The 27763-nt window shown below is 42.5% G+C and overlaps 2 protein-coding genes across 2 annotated transcripts in view; both read left to right on the top strand.

The window, feature by feature from the left end:
• The window catches only part of LOC308504800 (contactin-associated protein-like 3), a 194714-nt gene that overhangs the window by 40719 nt on the left and 126232 nt on the right, over positions 1 to 27763 (top strand). Inside the window, 1 exon segment of the mRNA XM_081066133.1 lies at positions 8180 to 8373. Coding sequence (XP_080922259.1) covers positions 8180 to 8373 — 194 coding nt within the window.
• Positions 10734 to 11124, top strand: LOC308504799 (mitochondrial import inner membrane translocase subunit Tim8 A-like; the record flags this gene model as incomplete). Its single annotated transcript, XM_081066132.1, has 1 exon — positions 10734 to 11124. The coding sequence occupies one exon, from the start codon at positions 10734 to 10736 to the stop codon at positions 11019 to 11021; it is 288 nt and encodes a 95-aa protein (XP_080922258.1). The 3' UTR covers positions 11022 to 11124.

Here is a 27763-nt window from a genome sequence, read left to right as displayed (position 1 = left end):
CTATCAAGTAGCCCAAATTATAGAATTACCGCAGAATAAGGTGATACTCAGTCCTTTTCAGATTCAGTAGCCTCTTTTGGATGGGTGAGTGCCTTCAGGGATGCTCAGATTTCTTTGTGTTTTTCTATCTTCTTTCGGACGCAGTATTTGGGTGCGTGGGAGGGCTCGTGGCTCCAGGTGCGGGTTGGTGGCCGGGCTCCCGCGTTGGGTCTCGGCTAAGTGCCGTCTGCTGAGAGGGTAGTTTGTTATTTCTTAACCCTGTGGGTTACTTGGCATCTGCTCCTGAAGCCTGTGGGGGGTAGAACTCTTGGTCAGGCTGTATTCCTAGAGGACAGGTCATTGTCCCTTATGGAATCTGTCGCATGTCACTTCCTGCCTTCTTGAAGTCGGACTGCATCTCATTTGGTTTCTAGCTTGAGCGCAGACTGCAGCTGGGATGATAGGTTTAATTTGTCCTTGCCAAGTTGACCTTCTGTTTAGATCTAGTCAGATTGCAGCTAACTGCTCTGTCCCGTTTGATGGCCTGAGGGATTCTGGGTCACCATGCCAAGGGGGAAATGAGCATCAGATGGTTTTGTCCTGGCAACTTAGGCCCAGAAGTGGCCTATTACATTTTGTGAGGCTGAGACCTCATGCTCTTTGCATTCACATTATAATACTGTATTTTGTATAATAGGTAATCTGTACATGCCTCTTTTTATCCAAGGCTCTCATAGTGTGCTTACAGATTGTAATAAATTAAGCTACATAACATCATTAAAGAAAATGTAAGTGTTACCATCAATGGAATTTTTTCCTCTAGAAAAAATTTGGCTGACTGAGTAATCATAAATGGATAGATAATTTAGTTCTGATGGTTTTATCTCTGAGCATCTCACCCTTGCATTTCCTGACATGATTCTACACAGTACTATATTAAAAACAAACAAACAAAGAAAGGAGGTGTTGCCTGAAGAACAGCAGTGGAGCACTGGTGGGGGGAGTGATGGATTCCTTGCCAGGCAGCCTGGCCCCGCCCCCATCTGTACACATCACAGGGAGATGCTGCTGTTCGGACTGGCCTTGAGATGACCCCGGACGTAGGTGTTCTCAGTAACCCAGGCTGCCTCTGCCCGATGCACAACGTTGTGTCCATAGAATGAGACCAGATCCCGGAGCTGCACTCCTCATAAACATGACGATTTTATGGGATATGAACAGATAAGCTCAGTCACACATTTTATTCAGGCATGAATCAGGTATTGACTACCTGTTCAGAATGTTTATAGGCTCTCGGGGCAATTTTTGTTTTATTTCTAAAGTGAGAAATTAGCAGTCATCTCACATATTTGTCAATGCAGAACTTCAAACAAATGAGAGCTGAAAAACCTCAGATCAACTCATATCTGACTGCCTCTACTGTATGTTCCTTTAAAACTTGGTCACGAGTGTATGTGGGAAAAGCAAAGCAAATTACATGGGATCAATAGATTTTTGTTTACATGAAGAAGAAAGAGCTGCAATAGTGAATGTTCAGTACTTTGAACTTGAACTTACCCCTGGGGACACTGCACACAGAGCTTTAGGGAGTCTCCCGTGAATGGTCACAAGGTGCTTTTTTTTTGTCAGTGTCACCGGCATTTAATGTGAATCTCAAATTGATCAGGATACACGTATTATTTATTTATTTTTGAGTTCTTAATTTATAAAGCCATTTTGGACATTTTGGACAGGAGTCCTATCTATAATCAGGCAGCCATGTGTGACTTTTTCCTGTGGATGCACTTTGAGGGAAGCTGCCCTCCTCCTTGCTCAGGCTGCCGGCAGGTGCAAGGAAGCACGGCCAAGGGGAACCAGAGCTTGTCTGGCCGTTCTCAGGCAGGCTTTCTGCCTTTTCTACAACCTGAGAGCCAGAAATACTATATATAGACAGCTGGAATTACCTCCTAAGAAATCAGAACTGAAGTAAATATTTAAATTCCCCTCATCAACATAAGCAGGATCTAAAAAAAGTTTCAGCATGGCAAGCCCAGAGATCAGTGAGGGGAGGTCGTTGGCAGAGCACCCCCTCACCCACCAGCTCCTCTTTCCTGGGGACACTTGTCATCTTTCAGGGGGAAAGCAAGATGGGCTCCTGCTTCCCTCGCCTTCTTCCCACTCAGAAGTTCTGGGCCCCACCTAGAACTTTTAATGACTCTTCTGTGAATTAAGACACATGTGAGTGAGGAAAGAAAGACACATAGCTACCACATTTCCCTGAAAATAAGACCGGGTCTTATATTAATTTTTGCTCCAAAAGATGCATTAGGGCTTATTTTCAGGGGATGTCTTAGTTTTTCATGTACAAGAATCTACATTTATTCATGTAGAACAGTCTACATTTATTCATGTACAAAAATCTACATTTATTCAAATACAGTCATGCCATCTTCTGGAACATCGTCATAACTCTCCAAACCCCGAATTCCGGCTTGAATTTCTTGCGACTCCATTTCCTGTAGAACCATTGGCCCCAATCTCTCATGTCCAGCAACAGAGCTCTCCTTAAATGAGCACTTCTTGTCCATGTAGCTCGTGGTGCATTGGCAACAAGCTGTCAGTGATTTTATCCTATGAATTCTTCACCCAAGTCACGACCTCTTGCAGGCCAGGCTTCACAAAGTTTCCACGCTGATTTCTCTCCATTCTATTTTCAATATAGTCATTGATTTCCATGCGCAAATCGCCCTTGAATGGCTTGTTTATTGCAATATCAAGAGTCTGGAGATAGGCGGTCATTCCTGCAGGAATCATTATTTGATCTATTCTTCTCTCTGCAAGGAAGTTCTTCATGTCTTTAGCACACGCGGTGAATGCTGGCTGAATCCCAGACTAGCAGACCTCTGGCCACCTCGCAAAACAAGTGGCAGCATGAAATCGACCCACTGCCTTATAACTGCTTGTGGGCACCAGGCTTTTTCGGTTTCAAGAACATAAATGGCCTGAAATACGTTCAACCTTATCTTTCTTGCCCTTAGTGGTGATTAGAGGTGGGGCTTTCTTTCCATCCAGACGAATTGCCAAAATACAGGTAACACGTGCACTTTCATAACCAGTAGAGGTAGATTGATGAGGCACCCCTCTGATCAATTGTCATTTGAGATCCCTGGCCCAGAAACACTGCAGTTTCATCCATTACAATCATGTTGGAGAGCTGGTATTTAGAAAAGTCGATGCCATCAACAAAGGACTTGAATACAAGTGCACGTTTAATAACTTCAGTATCTTCCAGCTTGAACAGTGTTGTCGATGTTCTTAGAGACAGTCCATATCGCTGAAGGAAGCCATCCAGCCAGTGTTGTGATGCTTTCAATTCTTCTGGGGGTATTTCTAACTGTGGTGCCATTGGAAGGGCAAATGCTTGAACATCAGCCCCGTACACAACCAAAGCCTTTGCTCTCCTGTCAGCAATCCATTCACAGAGGATGATTTCTAGCTCAGGAAATAGTGGTTGCCGACCTGATCCACACTTGCTCTTCTTAGTATTTCCCTCGTCTACCTGTTGACTGAGGTTGTCGTACTCTGCTCACCATTTTCGGACCATTTGTAGATCCAACTTCTCCTCTTTGCAGAAAGCCGTATGATTCTTGCCCCGGGAGTCCTCCACAGTTCCTTTCTTGTACTTGACAGAATAGCTCTTTCTTTTTGCACTCATCTTGTCTGGGGGTCAAAATATTACTCCCTTTAAATCTACCATTAAATCAAGTGTTAATTGAAGACTTACGAGACAGGAGTGGCAACGAAAATGATGACAGTTAAGAATGATGGTCCACACAAAAGGGATGAAAAATTGCAGGCACCAAAATTCAGAAAACGTTTCTTTATTTCACACGAGTGCATTAAGTACGTCCGTTACAACACGACATATTGAATTATGAAGATTCATATTAGACACAACCACGTCCGTTTGTTATCAAGTGCGCACGTTATTTGTGTCTGTACTCCGATTGGTCATTTGGCAATAAGTCTCAAGTTCATCTGTTTACATAGGTGTTTACCTCTCGTCCAAAGGCATCCACTTGGGTATTTACAAATACTTAATTATAATTTAAATTATCATTTATTTTAAGTATTAATGTCAATAATATTTATTTATATTTAATTATATATTAATATTATTATTTTATAATTCAATACTTCCGTAATGTGTTGCAACGGACATACTAAAGGCGTCTGTCTGGCTGGCTGATGGTCTTAACTGGGGCTTATTTTTGGGGTAGGGCTTATATTACAAGCATCCTGAAAAGTCACACTAGGGCTTATTTTCCGGTTAGGTCTTATTTTCAGGGCAATACGGTAGGTGAGATTTGAGACAATGTAGTAACCATCTTGGAGGAAAACTTCACTCGACGACAGTTTCCATTTAGCATTATAGTCACTTGGCATGTAGATGCTCTCATGATGGGTGGGGGTCTGTTCACTGCAAATAAACCCCCTTGACTTTTGCTCCTTTGTTATCTGTATTCTGGGACACGTTGAAACTTGAAGAAGGCATGAGCTTATTTTACTTTTCACCTCTGGGTAATTTTTCTCTCTGCCCAAAGCTGACAGTCTTTATGACAGTGCATGCCACGTGGCCACCAGGAGCAGTGGTCATTGTCAGCATGATCAGTGGCCAGAGTAATTAAAGCCCCAGCAGAGAGCTTCCTGTTGAGCCTTTTCTCTCCCCAAAGGAGTGTCACTGTCTGTGTCTGAGCCGATCAATCACACAGCAATAACTAGAGACAGAAACCTTCTGATATAGCTTCCAGTTTCAGTATAAAAGACAGCCTGGTTATCCATAGCAAACAATGCTGAATAACTGTGGGGATGTATTTAGGGGTAGGGAATGATGAAGGAGCTAAACTTGAATAAAGTATCCTCTTAAGAACCTAAAGCGACTGCAAAGCAGAGACCTGCACCAGTCCCGCCGGCTGGGTGTGGGAGGAATTGCGAGGCTTTGGCAGGGTCCTGAGCACATTACACATGCGTGTCATTGTCTCACCTTTATCTCGTATAAAGTGGCAGGCACCAGCCATTCAGTAATGAGATGACCGAGACGTACAGCACCCTGCTGCGTGCCCTCTTGCCTCTGGAAGCAGCGGCTGGTCCATGACAAGTGTATGGCGGGGAGAGTGCTAGGTGCTTCACAGGGCTTGTTGCACCCTCACTGCTGCCCTGGTGGGCACCTGTCACACTTTCCTTAAGAGCAGGAAGGATAGTTTGTGTTTGGTGACATCCCTGGCTTTGGATCCTGGTTCCATGCAAGTTGGGCTCTCTGGAAGTGTTTTCCTTTGTGTAAATTGTGATGCTTTATTCAGCTAAGGGGCTGTGGAGGAAGAGAGGCAGGTGGCAGTGGAGAAAGACAGTCTACGGTGTGTGAAGCGGAAACGCTGGGGTGGGGTAGGTGCCTTGCTTGTGGGTTAAACATTGGTGATTCCAAAACAGTAATTAGGAGCCTCTGGCTCTGTTTCGGGGTGTTGGTTCCCACGTGGAGTTTATAAAAGATGAGAGGCATTTAGCAGCACCAGCTGACCAGTTTAAGAACCATGGTCTTCCCTGCTGGCTTGTTGAGCAGCTCTGCTCCAACCCCGCTTCTAACGTTGTCAGTGTGCTCTGTTCCGTTCTGTTTTCCCTTGCACGGCGTGGTCGCCACGCCAGTCGGTCAGCTGTCTCATGCACCCTCTCAGTCCTTAAGTTGTGTTTGTGTATTTCCCAGTCTGTACATTTGACATTTTATGAAATGTTAGAAAAGTCAGTGCATGCCCAGCAGCTCCTGTCACCACCTAGCAGGGGACTGGGGATTACCATGGCTGCCCTATAACACAGGGGGTTCTGAAATTTCATGACTTTATCAGATTTCCTAGTTAATCAGGTAGCTGTAGTACTTCCTCAGGTGAAGGATGGGAAGTGTTCCAGGTCGATTACCTACAGGTGTTCAAGGCTGGGTGGCAGAGAGCTAGCTGCACCTGTGGGAGAGGCAGGTCCCAGGGCCACATGGCGGAGACCAGTACCTTTTACTCCGCTGTGTTCCTGTGCACAGTTGGTACCCTTTTAATGCTGACTCCTGGCTTTGAGAAATTAAAAATGGCTGAGAAAGATTGTGAAATGCAAAAAAAAAGTGTATCAGCATATTTTTAGAACTTTAATACTAACAAGTAGGACCAAAACAGGACATTTAGTAGTTTCTCAGAGACTTAAACAGACTCATAAAATTTCAAATGTAGATCCTCCAAGTTCAAACGATCAGCTAAATGCCAATACCTACTTTTTAACTTTTGGGGGGCAGTAATTATAAAGTATGAGCAGGTGCAGGGTAATGCTACCTTGGTCTGTGAGTTCAAGCCCAGCTAGAACCCAGAAGGACTTCCCATGTATCAAACGTTAGATGGGAGCCTGGACAAAACAGTAGAAGTTGGCAGAAAGGTGTTGGGTGAGAGCTAAGATTGTCATCTAAGACAAAAAGGACTGAGAAACTGTCACAGGTTGGAGGACCCTAAGGAGACACAGTGACTAAATGCAATGTAGGATCCTGGAACAGAAAAGGGTGTCAATGGAAAAGCTGGAGAAATCAAAATAGAGTCTGTCATTTCATTAATATTGTACCAGAATTAATATCTTAGTTTTGATAACAGTACCGTAGTAATGTAAAATGTTAAGAACAGGGAAACTGGATAAAAGGTAGTTGGGAATTCCCTATACCACCCTTGCAATTCTTCTGTAAATCTGGAATTATTTCAAAATATAAAGTTAAAAAATGAATTACAGAACAACCAAAATTGCAGCATACTTAAGATTCTGGATCAAAGGAATAGATACTCTGCTTATGGTACACTGAAAGGGAAATGTTGAGTATTCGCACAGAGATTTAATGCAGAAAATGAGGAAATCTTAGAAAGAATCTGGGTTCTAAGTAACTTGTAAGCTTTAGATTTTACTAAAGGTTGTGCTGTTAACAGAGAACGTGGTGAGGAAGCAGCTGTGCCACCTCCAAGCGATGTTTCCGTGTCCTAGTGTGAGTGCCCACTCCCCTTTTCCGTGAGCCATCTGGTAACCGAGTCACACACCTCCTGACGTAGACCCCCCACTGCGCTCAGTCCTAATGGCTTTAGTAAACGATGTAGGTGTCAGGAATGGCTCCAAATGAGAAGATAACCAGTGTTATCAGAAGTGTCAGACCTTGTTAGCAGAGCTTCAAGTTAAGTGTCAGAATAGTGGGGGGAAATGTTTTTTAAAGCTAATTTTGTCTTATTAGGGATTGTTTCCAAAACACTGTTGTTTTCTAGATATGGATAATTATCAAAATATCAGGTTCAGAATGCTTTTCAAATTTAGTTCCCAATTTTCATATTTTATATTAATTTAAAATTAGACAATTCAAGTTGATAAATCTAAGTATAAATTCAACAACTCATGTTTTTATTACACTGGAAACACAAAATATATCAGCAATACATCCTCAGATGCCCTTCGTTCTGCTGTATCTCACAAAGCACAGGTTTCTCCTCTGCACCTGTTGTCTTGAATCCCCGAGGATTCTCATCCACTCAATCCAAGCTGTCTCCCTCCCTACTGCCCTCTCAGAATGCTCTGTCCCTGCACAGAAACCCCCTTCACCTCCGCCCCTACCACATTGCTCTTGGAGTTGTTCCTAGAACTGTGTACTTGTCTCCGAGTCTGTAAGTACCGTGAGCGCAGGGGAATGCCGTAACAGCTCTGTTAGCCCAGCACTCAACACTGTGCTTCCTAATGTCAGGAATCCAGAATTAAGGTTTTCTAGTCCCTCCATGGTCTGAGTATTTCCTTTGTGTCCATCCAACAAAGGGCAGTCATGCATGAAGGTCAGTAAAAATATGACTTCCACGCACTGAGGTGATGGCATGGTGTGTGGTGTCCGCCTGTCGCATTGAGGACTTCATGTAATGGGACCCTGGACCCTCAGAGAGTTAGGAGTCAGGAGCTGAAAACTAAAGCATTTAGTGTAGGCTTCTTCCATTTATACTCAGTCTGTGTTCTCATTGTGTGTGGGTGTGTGTGTGTAATTATGAGGGGTTAAATATTCCAGCGTTTGAAACTATGCTTTGCACAAGTTTCCCTTATGTTCACATTCTTATAAGATAATATAGATTTTAAATTTTTCTTTCTCCTTACCATTTTTTCTTGTTTCTGTTTTTACAAAAAGGAGCTGGTGGCTGGACCCCACTTGTATCAAATAAATACCAGTGGCTGCAGATTGACCTTGGAGAGAGAATGAAGGTCACAGCTGTGGCCACCCAAGGAGGATACGGGAGCTCCGACTGGGTGACCAGCTACCTCCTGATGTTCAGTGACAGTGGGAGGAACTGGAAGCAATATCGGCGAGAAGAAAGTCTCTCGGTATGTTTCTTTACTGAAAAGCAGTCTGTCACAGTATGAACTATGTCAATTAGTGCATGTTGCAGCAAACCTATCAGATCATATATAGAAATGGAGCGTCCTCAATTGCTTGAAAATGTTTTCGAGTGAATGTAAGACATATGACATTTTAAAACACGTTCTCCATGTATAATTTACGAAATAAGTAAAACAATTAGTAACATTGAAATATGGAAAAGACTTCCCATTATTCCTTTAAACCGTTTAGGGAATAAAGAAGTCACACCCAACCTACTTTATTTTTGTTCAGTGACACAGTAGTTTGCATTGCCTCAGCATTGTTGAATAAAGTAAATTCATTCTTCTATGTCCTCTGGTTATGTGAGATTTTGGAAAAACCCGAACATTTAAAACTACATGTAATGGAGAGTGTCCCTGTGGAGGACGTGACGAGGACACAAGTGCTGCCCCCCCAGGACCTTGGGCACCGTGTGGCCCCTTGTAATTCATGGGCCCTAGATCTCTGGGATCCTCGGCAGTCATCACTGCTTTAAATGACAGCTGACCCATTAAATACCTGCATTGTTTCTGATCCGCGGTTGGGTCTGTGGATGTGAAGGGCAGACTGGGTGGACATGTACCGTTTGACGTAGTGGACTGAGCATCTGTGGGTGTTGGTGTCCCTGAGGGTCCTGTAACGAATTCCTCATGGATAGCAGGACACAGCTGTAGTTTCTGGGGAGTCAAAAGTTATATGTGGGTTTTTGAGTGGGAGTAGGATCGGCGCCCCAAACCTCCACTTTATTCAAGGGTCAACTGTACTTTGCATCAGTGACATTGTTCCTGCTTCTGGTTGCATATCCATGCTTCTCTTAGAAGATTTAAATTTTGTTTGTTTAACTTTTTGAATATTAAAATATTTGTAATCAGTTATGTAGCTACCATTTTATGCCTGTAAATCACAGTCTGCTCTGAATGAGAAGCTCTCAGAGTACAGCGCTGCACGCGAGCGTCTGTGTAGTGTTTGCAGCAGTGTGGGGGCGGGGCTAATGGAGGGGTGTGGCCTGAGGATTGGCCAGGTAGACATGAAACTACTTTGTTCTCGTTATTCAAAGTGGTTTAGATGATTGCCAAGGGCTGTGGGAAGGGGACCGAGAGTCAGTGTCTAATGGGGACAGAGATCCAGTTTGGGAAGATGCAAAGTTCTAGAGATGGATGGTGGTGATGGTAGCACAACAATGTGACTGTTAATGCCACAGAACTGGACAGTTAAAATGGCTAAAACGGTAAATTTTATGTTATGTGTTCTTTACCACAATAAAAAATGTAGTTAGCTTCCATTTAATTAATGCTAAGGACGTTGTGTAACTTTTTAAAATTCTTTTTTCTTAATTGCCATTGTAAGAGGAAAAGTATCAGCTAAAAAGTCATTACATCCTAGCACATTGCTTGTCTTCCTCACACAGACAACAAAATGATATTTGTTGGGTATCAACCTGCCCTCATTTGAATTTTCTTATAACTCTGTTGCTTATTATAATTTAATAGATTGTGGTCTATTTAATTGTTTATCTCCGGAGCTCTTAATAATTCGTCAGTACATGTTGATGTAAATTGAATCAAGAAGAACAGTTAGTTATCTAACACTCGACTAAAGAACAAAGTGGGAGGGAAGTTGTCTGCGTCTGTAGGGCTGTCTGACTTAACATTCCCAAACAAGCAGTTGCATGTGTATGGATCAGAAGTAGATCTTAATGCTGAGCTAATTCTAAGGACACAAAGTAAAGGGTTAAGATAAACATTAATTAAAAACAAATAGAAACAAAACTCATAGACACAGGCAACAGTTTAGTGGTTACCAGAGGGTAAGGGGTTCAGGGGGTAGTAGAAGAGGGAAAAAGGGGGTCAAATACATGGTGATGGAAGGAGAACTGACTCTGAGTGGTGAACACACAATGGGATGTATAGATGATGTATTATAGAATTGTACACTTGAAACCCATATAATTTTACTAACCATTGTCACCCCAATACATTTAAAAAAAATGAAAGTTAAAGCTTAATGAAGCATTGAGTCATATAAAGAACTTTTGTTCAAAACTGAATATTGATTTTTAAAATTAAGTGACTGATAGTTAAGGCATGTTTATTTTTAGTTGTATTAATAAAGGTTTTTATTTTTGCCCTCCCATCCCAATAAATGATTGGGAACCTGAAAATTCTTGACTTTCAGTTAAACAAGTTGGAGGGACCATATGGAAGAGCTGCCAGTCAGGTGCCTGGGGCGGTAGTGTCAAGAATAGTGACCTTATTAATTCTAGACTAGACGTGAAGGTCGGTGAGTTGGTGGAGTTCATCTCTGCACGCATGGCTGCGCTACGATGGATTCCTCCTCATCTTCTTTTGCGGCGGTTTTGGGCTCCGTGGACCCGCAGCTGCAGCATTTCATTGAGGTGGAGACTCAGAAACAGCGCTTCCAGCAGCTGGTGCAGCAGATGACGGAACTTTGTTGGGAGAAGTGCATGGACAAGCCTGGGCCAAAGTTGGAAAGTCGGGCTGAGGCCTGTTTTGTGAACTGCGTTGAGCGCTTCATTGATACAAGCCAGTTCAATCGACTGGAACAGACCCAGAAATCCAAGCCAGTTTTTTCAGAAAGCCTTTCTGACTGATTTTAGCATTATCTTTTTGGAAAAGGAACGTAGTTCAAGAAATGAAGAGTGGTTGATGGAATGGTTGAAAAAAAGGCTCCCACTCTTGTCACTCTTGGGACATCCTGTCATCTGAGAATGAACAAAGACCAATTTTTTGTGTGTTGGGGTTTGGGGGTCATATGTATATATATATTTTTTTAATGTTAATCTTGTGAAAACAATTGATAGATGAATGGAAAACTTTACTAGATGCATATTACTGTATGTGGGACAATGTTTTTCTCAAAGTCCCATTAACTGCTTTCTATAATTTGATAGTGGGACCACATGGGTATAATCTGTCATTTGTGTGGATGCAGTGCTCATTTCTGGGGACCCTGATGTACATCTTTGTGTGTCTGAGAAAGGGCAGCAGTGGGGGAAGAATAACTTGGTACTTAACTGTAGACCTCCTTATCTAGTGTTTTGACCACCAGTGCTGGGAAAAAACAATTATGGGATGTTCATGCAATTCAGCTTTCTACATTATCTCCCTTCCTCATGCTGTGATTGAGGGTAGTACAGGCAGCCTCAGTGTCCAGAGGCCTTTAGGTATAAAGGAATCTAGCCAGTGAACATAATTCTCATTACTAAACTGCCACGAGGAAGAAGTTAACTTACCCTGTGTATCAGGGTCCAAGAAATTCAAAGATACGTCTAAATAAGTTATAAAGATTTAGGCCTGTCAAAAACTGATAGCAGTTTCAGGTAGAGGTGCATGCCTATATGTTAATCAGTATAGATTCCATTTACTGCATTCTTTTGATCACTGAAATAAAAGCTTCTACAAGATTCAAAAACAAAATAAAAAATTATAGACTACGCAGGTGAGGACTCATGTGGACCCCTGTCCTGTCAGTCACGCTGTGAAGGCTGCTGGAGTGGCTGTCTCCCAGTGCCACTGAGCCCACTTAACAGAGACCCGCCTTCCCTCCCTGCATGCCCAAACACTTCACGGGGCCTGGGACTGAGCAGAAAGTTGGGAAATGTTTACTGAGTTAAGGAGTGAGTGGAGTCTGCGTTCTGGCTGGTTGCCTTCCTTGAGCTCCCTGCTCTGCCCTTCTCTGTAGCCCTTGTCTCAGCTCAGCTGTCCTTGAAACTCACTCGTGGCTATTTCTCCTTCCTATATTTTGAGCTCCTTTAGGAAAGGAAAGTCCCTGTATTTTCTGAATCCATTACCACGGCTTCAGTGGGTCCATCTTTTACTCTGGGTCTGGCTGGACACTACTGATGGTGAATCTCACCAGTGGATAATTATGACTGTTATACTTACAGCTTCTTTGTACAGGTCGGGCTGACTTGGCTGCTCTCCAGCCTCTCACAGAGTCAGCTGGTCTTTTAATAAACCACATACCTTACCAGAGGCCCTACCCATTCTTAAGGTGGTTGTTTCAGATATGAATCGCTGACATGAACTTGAAGGTGAATTTAAGATTTAAAAAAAGAAAAAAAATCTTTGAAATGTTTACACTCTTTTTCAGTGAAAGTAATTTATGCGTTCATCACATTGTCACTTTTTTAGCTTCCCATTGCTGCTATGACAAATCACCATACCCTTAATGGCCTGCTACAGGACAGAGTTATATCAGTGTCTGTGGGTTTCAGGTCTGCAAACGTGCCTGGGTCCTCTGCCCAGGGTGTTGGCAAGGCTGCATTGCTTGTTCCCGGAGACTCTGGGGAAGACTTCTCCTCCACGCTGTCTGGGGATCCCCTGGACCGTCCTCAGGTTCCATGATTCCCCGGAGGACCCACAGGACAGTGTGTCGTCACACTCACGGCTATGATTTGTTACAGCAGAAGAATACAGAGCGACATGAGCAGAGGCATAGGCGTAGGTGCACGGAGGGAGGTCTGGAGGAAACCAGACTCAAGCTGCCACAGTCTGCTCCCAGTGAAGTCAGTCGCACAAAACGTGCTGAGTTCCCCCAACAATGATTACAACAGCCCACGTGACGTGCTGCCGACTATGCGTCTCTAACGAAGCACAGTGGAGACTCAGCACCCAGGTGTTTTCTGGGGCTGCTTAAGTCGGCATCCTCTGCGTTGCAAGCACCAAAACTCCAGACACCCAGAAGGAAGGCGAGTGTTGAGCTAGACCACACCGTTTGCACAAACGTTAGGTACAGCGACCCACTCTTCTCTTTGGGGTCTGGAACGGCCAGCCTCGCCAGCCGGCCGGCCCTGCTGACTGTCCTGATCACATCCACTCACGTTCCTGGGGTGTAGGGCTGAAACCTGGACTCCTGGGGCCATCTTAGCTCCTAGGGGTTTGCACATCCTGTGCTTTTTCTGTGGCCCACTCCAGCAGCCCCGGGCGAGTCCCTCTCCCCTTCAAACCTCTCTGCATTCTCGTTCTTCTGTCACGTTTCTTTGATTTCCTCTTCTGCTTCCAGCTGGAGAAAGTTCTCTACTTCAAGGGTTCACGTGGTTAGACAGCATTTACATGGGTCGTCCAGGACAGTCTTTCTGATGTTATTCACATGTGCAAGGAAAGTGAGTTCCTTTCCCCTCTGCCATGGAAAGGAACATACAGGTTCCAGACACGGGCCCAGACCTCACTGGGACCGTTCTGCCCCCCACACTGTATTTATACATCTCTGAGTGTTTCTTTCTTTCTGCATTGGATACCCCTCCCTCTCAAACACGTGCTCTCACTGGATCTGAAGTTGTTTCCAAGTCATGCAAAGCCATGTTGCGGGGTACCTGCTCAGCGTGCTGTGTCAGGGCTCAACCCCATGAGAGGGGACTGCCCTATTCTGGCTACTGTGCACCTCACCCACTGTGGCCTCCCTGGCTGGGGACCTCACTGCCATCAGCCTCCCCAAGGAGGAAAGACCCGGCATCTGCTTTCTTCCCAGGAGGCCTACTTCTCCTTTTATAAAGTCCTGAAATTACTCGTTCTCTGGCCTTTATGTTTGGTGAATGCTCCATGTGTGCTCCTTTTTTTAATGTTCATCTGGGTCTGTCTGCTATCTGTGCCAACGTTGTCTATTCATACATGTCAACGCTCTTTCATCTATAATTCCAAATTCCAAAAAGAAAACCCTTGAGAGGAAGATGTATCATAACTCATTACTGAAAACCCACATGAGGTTGGGCAAGTATCCACAAGCTTTGCTGTGCTCGCCATCGGTGTGAGTTAGTGTATGAATCGCAATGTGTGCCTCTCTGCTGTCCCCTAAAACTGAAACACAGTCTTTGGCTAAGGGATTTGGGGGCTGCAGAAGCAATCACTGCAAGTCAGTTATCCAAATACGTTGTTTTTTTTGAAATGGATACTCTTCAGTAAAGATGTTTGTTCAGTTAAGACATGATGTTTTCACGTTGACATTTGTTCCTGATGAGTGACTGCGTCCATGGCTGAACTGCATTTATATGTGAAAACCATCCAGTAAATTTCACAAATATTCTGAATTATGAAGTCCATCCCAACAGGAAGAGGCTTTTTTATTTCAATGGAAATACATACGGGAATGTGTTTTAAATGACAGAAAAGGCACCGTCATCTCTTACCAAGGGACACATTATGTCTCAGGACACACATGCTTTTTTGATGTTCAGGTTAAGTGCCCTCATTGGAAATCACGGGAGAGATGTCCCTGTTTGAATCGGGCCAGAAGAATGTGCACATCCCACGGATGTGAGCAGTGATGGCTTCCATTGGGCGCTGATGGACCCACGTGGCTTGACAATGCCCACTGGTGAGCTCGCGCAGGAGGGGAGGTGTGAGTACAAAGGCAGCCCAGCCAAGTCAGGAAACAGCCAGAGTCCTGCTGAGGGTCATAGTGGATCAGCCATCACTGATCAACTTCATGGATGCTCATTTTCCACTGCTTCCCTGAGAATAAACTAGCAAACACTTAGACTGATATCCTGTGACTCCTTGGTTTATTAGGAGAATTTCATGAGGCAGCCCTTGCAAACCAGTAAGCTGAAATCCAGCCTCATGTGAGCTCTGAGCTCCCCTCAAGGCCTCTGGACCAGACTAGGGAGCAACTGTGGTCTCCGTTCACCATTCTGCTCAGAGTCTGGGGTCTGTGAGCATCCCCAGTGGGCAGAACAGGTCCGTGGTGGGGGGGGGCAGAACTCCTACAATATTCCACGTGGGTGTTGGGCTGGAGCTCCCTCACTGTTATCCTGCAGCCCCACTTCCTGCAGGGGGTGCCGAGAAGGGTCTGCAGGATCTGTCAGCTCAGACATTAAGTCCTGTGCCAACTGCAGGCTCACCACTTCCCAGTTCAGCTGTGGGACTGGTTGGTTTTCAGTAGAATGGGAGCAATACTGCAATTCACCGATTCTGCATCTGTCCCTTCTATGTAGTCAGCCTTGTTGGGAAGAAGGTAGTCTCCTTCCCAGCGCACCACCTCCTCACACACAGGGCACTGATCCCTGTGGCAGTAACTGTGTGTGGACAGCTTGGTGCCTGTCACCATTGTGGACCACAGTTGCATTCTCCATGCGTGTCCCCCCCTCCGGGCTCTGACAGAGCTAGTAGGTCAGGAATTGATCTCCCCAGAGGGCTAGGTCTATGAAACTCTCAAAAAAGTTTTGCTGGACTAAAGAAACGTCACTCTTCTCAAGCAGACCTCAAACCGATGGGTAGTTAAGTGACACAGAAAACTCAGCCAGCTATGGATGCTGCTTATGTGATGGAGGGTTTGGTGCCACATCTAAGTTAACAAGAGGCTTGATAGCTTCCCCACAAAGTTGTACAAGGATGAAGCCCAAGAGAGAGGAGATCCCATTCGCCCTTAAAACCGCAGGTCTCGGGGACAATAGACTTGATGTGTGGGAAACATTAGAGCAGCTGCAAAGGTTGAGGCAGATAAATACAGGGGCCTCGGAGCTGCTCCAACAAAGTAACAGATGGCTCCCTGCAGGCTTGGGGTTCTTTGCTGTCAGGGCTGCTGCGTTCTGTGCTGACATCCTTCCTTCCATCTCCATCCATTACAACTCTCCCCAACACAAAAAGCTTCACTCTGCTCAAATTACTTGGAGGCTCCCTGTCTTTTCTACTCCTAGGACTTTCCTCTTTCATTTCTCACACGTTACTCCTCTGACACTATGTTTATCTATCTCAGGCTTATTTTGCATCAATTCTGGAGTCAGGGACTACAGTTGTTAATCTTTGTATCTTTTGTACTCACTTGACTGCTTTGCAAAAGTAACAGTTTTGCTCACTTGCATGGCCACCTGTTATCAAGTTGGGAGGAAGGGATGTGGTGGGCAAATAGAATTTTAAATATATAAGGAGATAAATTGCAATTCTTAAGCTATGTTACAAATTGTAACTTTACTTTTTATGTAACAAACTGGTTGCAGAATTGTGTTAGTAATGTGGAAATTAGGATATATTTTAATGAAAAAGTAGATTTTAAGCAATAATATGAATGGAGTATGGCTGAGTTGGAAGATAGCTTTAAAAGTAGGTTTTTTAAAATTCATTTAGGAGAACACAAAAATAAATATTGTTTTTGTTTTAAGTAAGAAAAGTGAATGATGGAAAAAGTGAATTCTTGTTAAGAGAAATAAAGGGGCAGGAGGTGCTGTGGCAGCACACACATTGCAAGGAAACGCTGATGAGCCAAGATTCAGAAAAGTGGAAAACAGTTCACCTCAGGGAGCATCTCCACCAGGATTTCTTGGAAAATTCTTCCTAGCCCATTGCAGTTTGGGCAGCTGAGCTTCCTTCACAGGGTGTTGTGCTAATAGTGGGTCTAGCATGGAGTGACAGTTGCACTCTACGACTTGCACACACAGTGTAATTATACAGAATGCACAAATATGGTATATGCTTCAGGCTCTCCGCGGACGATTTCCTGGGTTTATAGTTTTGACAAAAAAGACTCAAGTGGCTGGGTACCAGACTCGATGGGGCCTTGAGAAAACGGCCCCCCCGTGGAGGTGGAGTGGTTTGCAACACTGCTGCTTCACAGCTCTGCATGACACCCGTGGTTTATGCGCTCTGCAGCACCACACCTCTTGCAGTTAAATTATTTTAATAATGTAACAAAAATGTATCACTTTGATGCAGAGCATTTTGTCAATTTGTACAGACATAAGCAATAATAGAATAAATAGTAAATTTTTGCAAAAGGTGTGACTGGCTTTGATTCTTATTATTTTTAAATATTATCACAGTCTCAAAATACTGAGATGAGAATTTCTGATCAGCAAACTTCACACTTTCAGAGCAGTAAGGTTCGGGTAGCAATTGAGAAGCTGGCTGCCATCTAAGCATGTTTAAAGATCTGAGACTGAGAGAAATACTGATTTAGAAAAGGGGACAGGCAGTTTTTTCTGTAAAAGGAGCAGATATTAAATATTTTCAGTTTTGTATACCATCCAGTCTGTGTTGTGACTATTCAGCTCCTCTTTTGTCATGTGAAAGCAGCCACAGGCAGAATATGAATGCGTGAGTGTCGCTGTATTCCAATAAAACTTTATTTACAAAACACGCAGACAGCTGGATTTGGCCGTGGGCTGTAGGTTGCTTACTCGTGGTTCAATCCATTTCATATCTGTTTAAGGTATGAGGTAAGGATCCAGATTTATTTATTTTTTCCAGATGGCTACCTACTTGTTCTAGTATCACTGATTGAAGAGTATTGAGCAGGGAACAGTACTAACACTGATGTGAAATAGATGCCTGCCCACCAGTCTGAGCTAGTCTAGCTCAGTGTTTGGCCAGGTTTCTATGGTGAGGGTCCTGTTGAGTGTAGTTGTCTTCATAAAGGAATTGTGATTCTTAAGTAAAAAGTAGTCCTTTCCCTTAATTTTTCTTCATGTTCCGATAAAATCCCAGACTTCTACTTCTGCTTTGTTTCATAATTTGGTCCCAGAGAGAATCAATTTGGAGCTTCCTAACTTTTGAGAAAATAGAGGTTTTTAAAACACTTATTCTATATGACCTTAAGAGGTGAGTGTGCTAGGCCCTGCTTCCAAAGTCTCTGTCCTCATTTTCACAAGTTAGTAAGTGCATTCAAATAGAGAAGGAAATAACACAGGCATAAAAATTAGAAATGAAGATAAATCATCATTTGCGCTTACAAAATGCCCAAGAAATAATTAAAAAATAGAATAACTCACTAATGTGGCTCCATATGAGAGTGATTTCAAAAATTAAGTAATTTCTCTTCTTACCTGCGGGTAATTAACCAAAAAGTAAAGGAAGCATGGACCTCGTTTATAATATAATCACAAACAATAAAATTGGCAAGAAATGCTCCAAAAAGTATTTAGAACATCATTAAGGGGCATAAGAGAAACCTGGGATTAATCCCTGTCCTTGGCTGTCTGGAGTTGATAATGTCATGATGTGTACTCACCCTGTACTTAACCCTGAAATAAAATGAAAATTTTGTTTTTCTAAATTTCATTTTGAAATGTTTGCATGCAGGAATAGCCAAAGCAATTGGTAAAAATATTAGTAATAAAGGGAATTATTCCCATAAATTAGGAAAATGCATTATAAACCTTAAATCTAGTTGTTTCGTACTACTTAATATTGTTACTATTAGCATAAAATGTAAGCAGCACATCAGGTCTGTGATATCGCTGGGTACCACTTAGCACAAAGCTAAGATTGAAAACAGAATCAAATAAAACTATTAAACCAGTAGGAAGAGTTAACCTATACTGAGTGTTTAGTGAGTGCCAGGCAGTACTTCATGTGTTTTATATATACTTATTCAACACATCCTCACAACGGCCTCTTATGCCCAGTTCTCAGATAAGGAAACTGAGGCAAGAAGAATTTACGTTCACTATCCCCGAACCATGGAGCTAGTTATGATGTCACAGGGATCTGAACCCAGGCAGTTTGGCTACACTGCAACCACCTCACCACAGTCCCGGGGATTCATGTTGGAGATAAATTTGTGCAGGTGAACCTCACATGACTCAGGAAGGGCACCTCTTCTTCCAGGATGTGGATGCAGCTGTCTCAGTGCTGGCAGGAGTGGGAAAAGGCACGAGCTCTTGGAACGCAATTTCTATAAAATTAAATAAACGTATCTAAAAGCACCCACTGGAGTGATGTCATAGGAATGGCTGCAGCGGGGCGCACTTTCTGAGTTCTCCTCCGGATCTTGTTGTAAACGGGACATATAACCCATCGAGGAGTTCTTTGCTCATCACGCAGAACAGCTGGGAGACTCGTGGAAGAATTACTTGAAGGTGCGCGCTAATTGCGAGCAGGGGAAGAGGCAGGTCAGCAAAGTGGAAACGGGCCCCCCCACCACGGCGGAGCAACGGCCCGTCGACGCCCGCAGCTCCAGGGACGTGCGGGACCCAGGGCAGAACAGAGAACACAAGAGCCAGGAGAACAGCTAACAGACTCGTGGAAGGTTTGCTTAGGGGTGCGCTAGTTGGGCGAGCGGGGGAGGAGAGAGGGGCGCGAAGTGGAGACGCACACTCCCCCAGTGGAGACTCGTACTCTCCCAGTAAAGTCGCGGCCTGGCAGCGCGCCCACAACAGCAGCAGTGTGGCAGCACCCACAGCTCCAAAGACGCACGGGAGCCCAGGGCAGAACAGAGAACACAAAAGCCAGGAGGTGGGCTCTTTCCCTGCGTCCCACGGATGATCTCGCCCGCCGGGGCGGGCAGCTGGTGGGCCCAAGGGCAGACAAAGAACAGAGACTCCACACCTGGGCCCCTGCCCCCGACTCTTCCAATCCTACCCCTGCCCTTTCAGAGACTTAAACTGGCCCCTGAATTGAGGAATAGTGTCAGATTACAGAAGAGCCTCAGTGCTCAGGCACTGGGAAGATTGACAGGCAGCTCTGACCCACGGAAGAGGCTGGGAAGAGTGTGATTTTTGCTGGGCTAGGAGAGAAGAGACTCCTCCACCCTCCAGCCACCACCTTTTTGGGCCTGCGGGAGGAGTGTGACGTGGCTGGCCTGGGAGAGAGAAGACCCCTCCGTCCCCAGCCCCCACCCTTTCTGGCTGGCCTGGGGCGGGTCAAGTGCAACTGCAGAGGCACTCCCTGAGATCAGCAGTAAGCGGCAGAGGCAGCTTCTGGCTTTCAGCAGCTCAAAAATCTCCTGCCCGCCCCCTCCCCCCACACACACATGGATGAAGTGTCCTAAGGCTCAGGAGTACTGGACATAGGTCTGGTGGGTGCTACTCTCAGCGTGCATATGTGCAGGCAAGGGCAGAAACAGCACTGACTCTCTAAAAACTCTCATCCAGGCCCCATAGCCCCACGCATCTAAATTTACAGTCCCAAATTAACTCTGGGCACCAGGTGACCGGCGCTACGTGCGCAATAGGCAGGGGCCTCTTTGGCACAGCGGAGGACAACCTGGAGATTACTTGGTGGGCTTAAGCCAAGACTGGTGCTGCTTCTTGTTTTGCTTTGCTTTGTTTCTTTGTTTTTTCTTTTCTTTTTGTTTTGTTTTTTGTTTTGTTTTTGTTTGTTTGTTTTGTTTTGCTTTGTTTTGTCTTTATTTCTTTATATCTTTGCCTGTGTTCAGTGGGGGTTGTTGATTGTTTTTACATGTGAATATACTTTATTTTTTTTCTTTGTTATCTTGTTGTTGTTGTTCTGCTTGGTGATTTGCTTTGTTCTGAAACTGCCCTGCCAGGGCTCAGCTTCAGAGGCACAAGATTCAACACACCCAGAAGCCAACTCCAGACCAAACCAGAGTACTACCGGGTTTGACCTACAAGTCACACACCCAGAGGGAATTCTCGGCAGGCACAAGAGCCCGCAGAGGCCAAACCTCATTTAAGTGGTCAACCCTCACCCAGCAGAACACCCTGTGGTGGGCAGAGCCAAGTCTCACAACTAGTCAGGCTAGGAGTTAAACCCACCTTCTCACAAGCAAAGAGCAATTAAAGATCTTCTTTAACAGGACAATGTACACAACATGAGACTCACCATTGGAGCACATGCAGAGGAGAAGAACAAAGTAGTGCAAGTCAAATATAAAGGACACATACTACATAAGATAACCCAGCAAGAACTAAGAACTCTAGGGTATCTTACCTAATACATCAAAGCAAACACAGAGAGTCAGCCAGAATGGGGAGACAAAAAACATGTCCCAAATAAAAGAACAGAAGGAACCTCCACAACTGGAACCAAATGAAACAGAAGTAACCAATCTATCAGAGACAGAGTTTAGAACACTAATGATAAGAATGTTTAAGGAGCTTAGAGAAGACATAAAGAAGGATGTAGAAATCACAACGAACAACCAGCTAGAACTAAAGAACACAATTACCGAAATTAAGAACTCACTTGAAGGAATTACCAGCAAGTTATATGAAGCAGAGGATCGAATCAGCGACTTAGAAGACAAGTTAGAAGAGATCGCCCAAACAGAACAACAGAAAGAAAAAAGAATAAAAAACAATGAAGATGGTTTAAGAGACCTCTGGCATGACATCAAGCACAACAACATGCACGTCATAGGAATACCAGAAGGTGAAGAGAGGAAGCAAGGGATTGAGAATATGTTTGAAGTAATAATGTCCGAAAACTTCCCTAACCTGATGAAGGAAACCAACATACAAGCCCAGGAAGTGCAGAGAGTTCCACCCAGGACAAACTCAAACAGGTCCACACCAAGACACATTATAGTTAAAATGGCAAAGCTTAAAGACAAAGAGAGAATCCTAAAAGCAGCAAGAGAAAGACAGAGGGTTACATACAAGGGAACTCCCATAAGACTATCAAACGACTTTTCTACAGAAACATTGAAGGCCAGGAAGGAGTGGCAGGAGATACTCAAAGTGATGGAACACAAAGGCCTACAACCTAGATTGCTTTATCCAGCAAGGCTATCATTTAAAGTTGATGGAGAGATAAAGAGCTTCCCAGAAAAGAAAAACTGAAGGAATTTATTACCACCAAGCCAGCATTGCAAGAAATACTAAAAGGTCTTCTGTAAATAGAAGAAAGATGAAAACAATCTAACTACAAATTTAAAAAATGGCAATAACTATGTACCTATCAATAATCACTTTAAATGTAAATGGATTAAATGCTCCAAACAAGAGACATAGGGTGGCTGAGTGGATAAGGAAGCAAGACCCTTATATATGCTGTATACAACAGACTCACCTCAGATCAAAAGACACACACAGGCTGAAAGTGAAGGGTTGGAGTAAGATATTTCTTGCAAATGGAAGCAAGAAAAAAGCTGGAGTTGCAATACTTATATCTGACAAAGTAGACTTTAAAATGAAGAACATATTAAAAGACAAAGATGGGCACTATATAATAATAAAGGGATCGATCCGACAAGAGGACATAACCCTAGTAAACATCTATGCACCTAACATAGGAGCACCTAAATATATAAAACAGGTACTGATTGACATAAAGACAGAGATCAACACTAACACTATTATAGTAGGGACTTCAACACACCTCTGACAACAAGGGACAGGTCCTCCAGACAGAAAATCAATATGGAAACAACAGCCTTAAATGATACATTGGACCACTTGGATTTAATCGATATTTTCAGAGCATTTCACCCCAGTGCTGCAGAATATATGTTCTTCTCAAGTGCACATGGAACATTTTCCAAGATAGACCACATGTTAGGCAACAAAACAAGTCTTGATAAATTTAAGAAAATTGAAATCATACCAATTGTCTTCTCTGACCACAGTGCTATGAAATTAGACATGAACTACAGGAAATAAACTGGAAGACACACCAATTATGGAGGCTGAATAACTTATTACTAAATAATGAATGGGTCAAGCAGGAGATCAAGGAAGAAATCAAAAGATATCTCGAGACAAATGAGAATGAGAACACGACGACCCAAAATCTGTGGGATGCCGCGAAAGCAGTACTAAGAGGGAAATTCATAGCACTGCAGGCCTACCTAAAGAAGCAAGAAACATCACTAATTGACAGTTTATCTTCACACTTAAGGGATCTGGAAAAAGAACAGCAAAATAAGCCCAAAGGGAGCACAAGGAAGGAGATAATAAGGATCAGAGCAGAAATAAATGAAATAGAAACCAGAAAAACAATACAAAAGATCAATGAATCCAAGAGTTGGTTCTTAGAGAAGATAAACAAAATTGACAAACCTTTAGCCAGACTCATTTAAAAAAGGAGAGAGAGGACCCAAATTAATAAAATCAGAAATGAAAGAGGAGAAGTGACAACAGACACCGCAGAAATACAAAAAAATTTAAGAAACTACAATGAGCAACTATACGCCAACAAATTTGACAATCTGGAAGAAATGGACAATTTTCTAGAGGCATACAACCTTCCAAGGCTAATTCAAGAAGAAACAGAAAACCTGAATAGACTGATTACCACCAGAGAAATTGAATCAGTAATCAACAATCTCCCAACAAACAAAAGCCCTGGACCAGATGGCTTTACAGGTGAATTTTTAAAAACGTTCAAAAAAGAATTATCACCTATTCTCCTCAAGCTCTTACAAAATTCCAGAAGGAGGGAAGACTCCCAAACACTTTTTACGAAGCCACTATCACCCTGATCCAAAAATCAGACAAAGACACCACAAAAAAAGAAAACTACAGGCCGATATCTCTAATGAACATAGATGTAAAAATCCTCAACAAAATATTGGTGAACAGAATTCAGCAATACATTAAAAAGATCATACACCATGATCAAGTGGGATTCATCCCTGGTATGCAGGGGTGGTTCAACATCCGCAAATCAATTAATGTGATACACCACATTAACAAAATGAAAAATAAATTCACATGATGATATCAATAGATGCAGAAAAAGCATTTGATAAAATACAGCAACCATTTATGTTAAAAATCCTTAAGTAAGTGGTAATAGAGGGATTATATCTCAACATAATAAAGGCCATTTATGACAACCCACAGCTAACATCATACTCAATGGGGAAAAGCTAAAACCATTCCCCCTAAGATCAGGAACAAGGCAAGGTTGCCCACTATTTCCACTTCTATTCAACATAGTGGTGGAAGTTCTAGCCACAGCAATCAGACAAGAAAAAGAAATAAAAGGCATCCAAATTGGTAAAGAGGAAGCTAAATTATCATTATATGCAGATAATATGATACTATATATAGAGAACCCTAAAGACTCCACCAAGAAACTATTAGAGTTGATAGATGAAATTAGTAAAGTAGCAGGATACAAAATTAATACTCAGAAATCAGTTGCATTTGTATATACTAATAATAAAATATCAGAAAGAGAAATTTAAAAAACAATTCCATTTACAATTGCTCCAAAGACTATAAAATACCTGGGAATAAATTTAACCAAAGAAGTAAAAGATCTGTACTCAGAAAATTAGAAGACACTGAAGAAAGAAATGAAAGAAGATGCAAATAGATGGAAACACATTCCATGTTCATGGATAGGAAGAATTAATATAGTTAAAATGTCCATACTGCCTAAGGCAATATACATATTCAATGCAATTCCTATCAAACTACCAACGGTGTTTTTCACAGAAATAGAACATATAATCCTAAAATTTATATGGGACCATAAAAGACCCCGGATAGCCTCAGCAATCTTGAGAAATAAGAACAAAGTGGGAAATATAACAATACCTGACTTCAAATTATACTACAAGGCTACAGTAATCAAAACAGCATGGTACTGGCATAAAAACAGATATAGATCAATGGAACAGAATAGAGAGTCCAGAAGTAAATCCATGTCTATATGCCCATCTAATCTATGACAATGGAAGCAAGAATGTACGATGGGGTAAAGACAGTCTGTTCAATAAATGGTGCTGGGAAACCTGAACAGACACATGCAAGAAAATGAAGCTGGACCACCTCCTTACATCATATACAAAAATAAATTCAAAATATCTAGGAGAAAATATAGCAAGAAATTTCACAGACATTACCCGGAGTAAGATTTTTACTGATATATCCCCTCGTGCGTGGGAAGTAAGAGAAAAAACATGTGGGATTACATCAAACTAAAAAGCTTTTTCACAGTAAAGGAAAGCATCAATAAAACAAAAAGGGATCCTACTTAATGGGAAAGGATATTTGCCAATGATATATCTGATGAGGGATTAATATCACAAATCTATAAAAAAACTCAACTCAACTCCAAAAAAACAAACAACCCAATTAAAAAATGGGCAGAGGACTTGAGGAGACATTTTTCTAAAAAGGACATTCAGATGGCAAACAGACATATGAAAAAATCCTCAACCTCACTAACCATCAGAGAAATGCAAATGAAAACCACAATGAGATACCACCTCACTCTGGTCAGAATGGCTATCATCAATAAATCAACAAACAACAAATGCTGGTGCGGATGTGGAGAAAAGGGAATGCTTGTGCACTGTTGGTGGGATTGCAGATTGGTGCAGCCACTATGGAAAACAGTAAAGGGGTATCTTAAAAATCTATAAATGGAACTACCTTATGATCCAGCAATTCCACTCCTAGGTATCTATCCAGAGAAATCCAAAACTCTAATTCAAAAATCTGTATGCACTCCTATGTTTATTGCAGCACTATACAGAATAGCCAAGTCATGGAGACAACCAAAATGCCCATCGGTAGATGACTGGACTAGAAACTGTGGTACATTTGTACAATGGAGAAGAAAGAAATCTTATCATTTGCAGCAACATGGACAGACATAGAGAATATTATGTTAAGTGAAATAAGTCAGAAAGAGAAAGACAAGTACCATATGATCTCACTTATATGCAGAATCTAAAGAAAAGAATAAGTCAATGAACTAATCAGAAACAGTTTTGGGGACAAAGAGGAAAAACTAACGGTTGTTAGATGGGCGGGGGGGTCGGGATTAGGGGGAAGGTGAGGGGATTAGAAAACAGGAGGTAACCACAGATGGCCTCAGGGTTTTTGAAAAATAATTTGGGGAATGTAATCAATAATGTTGTAAAGATTTTGTAGGGTATCTGATGGACACGTGTCCCATTTGGGAGACCACCTCAGGGATGATGTAGATGCTGATCACTGCACTGTACACCTGAAGCTGAACATTAATGAATGCCAACTCTAATTTTATATATATAATGTGAAGGCTCGGTGCGATGTCGGAGGGATAGTGGATGGGGGGTGGGGGGTCCACAGTGTGAGGGATATAAATGATGAACGTCTAAGTATTACCTTGTCTTGTGCACCTGAAACTAATAAAAAGCAAAAAAAAAAAAAAAAGATTAAAAAAAGCAAAAAAAATATCCATAAAAAATAAAAATATAAATTAAAAAATAAAAGCACCCACTGTTTTATTGAGAAATAAAATAAATGAAACTGGGGGAAAATAAAAGCACCCACTATTCAGAACTCTGAAAATGACAATCCAAAAAGAGCTGCACTTTGCATCTCCGCAGTATAGTCCACTTCCCATGGAGCACTTGGGGCTGCACAGAATGTGCCGGTGAGAAAACTGATCACGTGGACGTTACAGTCATGACCCAATTTGCTGGGAATAGATGAACACATACATAAATTAATAGCTCCACTTTATGCACACGTAATAGGTTATGGGATTCATTCTCTTGGAAAGAATGAGGTAAATATATTTATTGATGATGAGCTTTAGAAACAGTTTTTAAAACAATGAAATGCAATGTGTATATTGTGCTTCCATTTGAAATTCCCAAAGTGAACATATACATCTATGTCCGTACAAATATGGGAATATATCTAGAAGGATCCATAATAAATTGATAACACTTCTCACTCTCGGTAAAGGACTAGAGGCTAGAAATAGGCAACAAGTGCCATTTTCAAACTATATGCATATATTGCTATTCAATTAAATACTAGGTTTTGAACAGGTTAAAAAAATCAAGGGACCTATGAAATAGCTTTTTTTAAAATTCATTAAATTTATTGGGGAGACAATTGTTAGTAAATTTACATAGATTTCAGGTGTACAATTCTGTATTATATCATCTATAAATCCCATTGTGTGTTCACCACCCAGAGTCAGTTCTCCTTCCATCACCATATACTTGATCCTTACCCTCATCTCCCTCTCCCCTCCCCCCTTACCCTCTGGTAACCACTAAACTATTATCTGTGTCTATGAGTTTTTCTTTCTTATTTGTTGTCTTGTTCTTTTGATGTTTTTGGTTTATATACCACATATCAGTGAAATCATAGGGTTCTCTGCTTTTTCTGTCTGACTTATTTCACTTAGCATTATACTCTCAAGATCCATCCATGTTGTCACAAATTCTCCTATATCATCTTTCCTTAACGCCGAATAGTATTCCATTGTGTATATATACCACAACTTCTTCATCCATTTATCTATCGAAGGACATTTTGGTTGTTTCCATGTCTTGGCCACCGTAAATAAAGCTGCAATGAACATTGGAGTACACGTGTCTCTATAGAGAAATGCTTTCAGATTTTTTGGGTAGATACCCAGGAGAGCGATTGCTGGGTCATATGGTAATTCTATTTGTAATTTTTTGAGGAACCTCCACACTGCCTTCTATAGCAGCTGCACCAATCTGCATTCCCACCAACAGTGTATGAGAGTTCCTTTTTCTCCACAGCCTCTCCAACACTTGTTACTATTTGTCTTGTTGATGAAAGCCATTCTGACTGGGTTGAGGTGATATCTCATATTGGTTTTCATTTGCATTTCTCTGATGATTAGTGATGATGAGCATTTTTTCATATGTGTATTTGCCATTTGTATATCCTCTTTGGAGAAATGTCTCTTCAGGTCCTCTGCCCGCGCGTCCCCGGAGTCTGTGCCCAGT

The sequence above is a fragment of the Rhinolophus hipposideros genome (assembly GCF_964194185.1).
Source record: "Rhinolophus hipposideros genome assembly, chromosome: 11".
Classification (NCBI taxonomy): domain Eukaryota; kingdom Metazoa; phylum Chordata; class Mammalia; order Chiroptera; family Rhinolophidae; genus Rhinolophus; species Rhinolophus hipposideros.
This window is presented reverse-complemented; position numbering and strand designations above follow the sequence as displayed.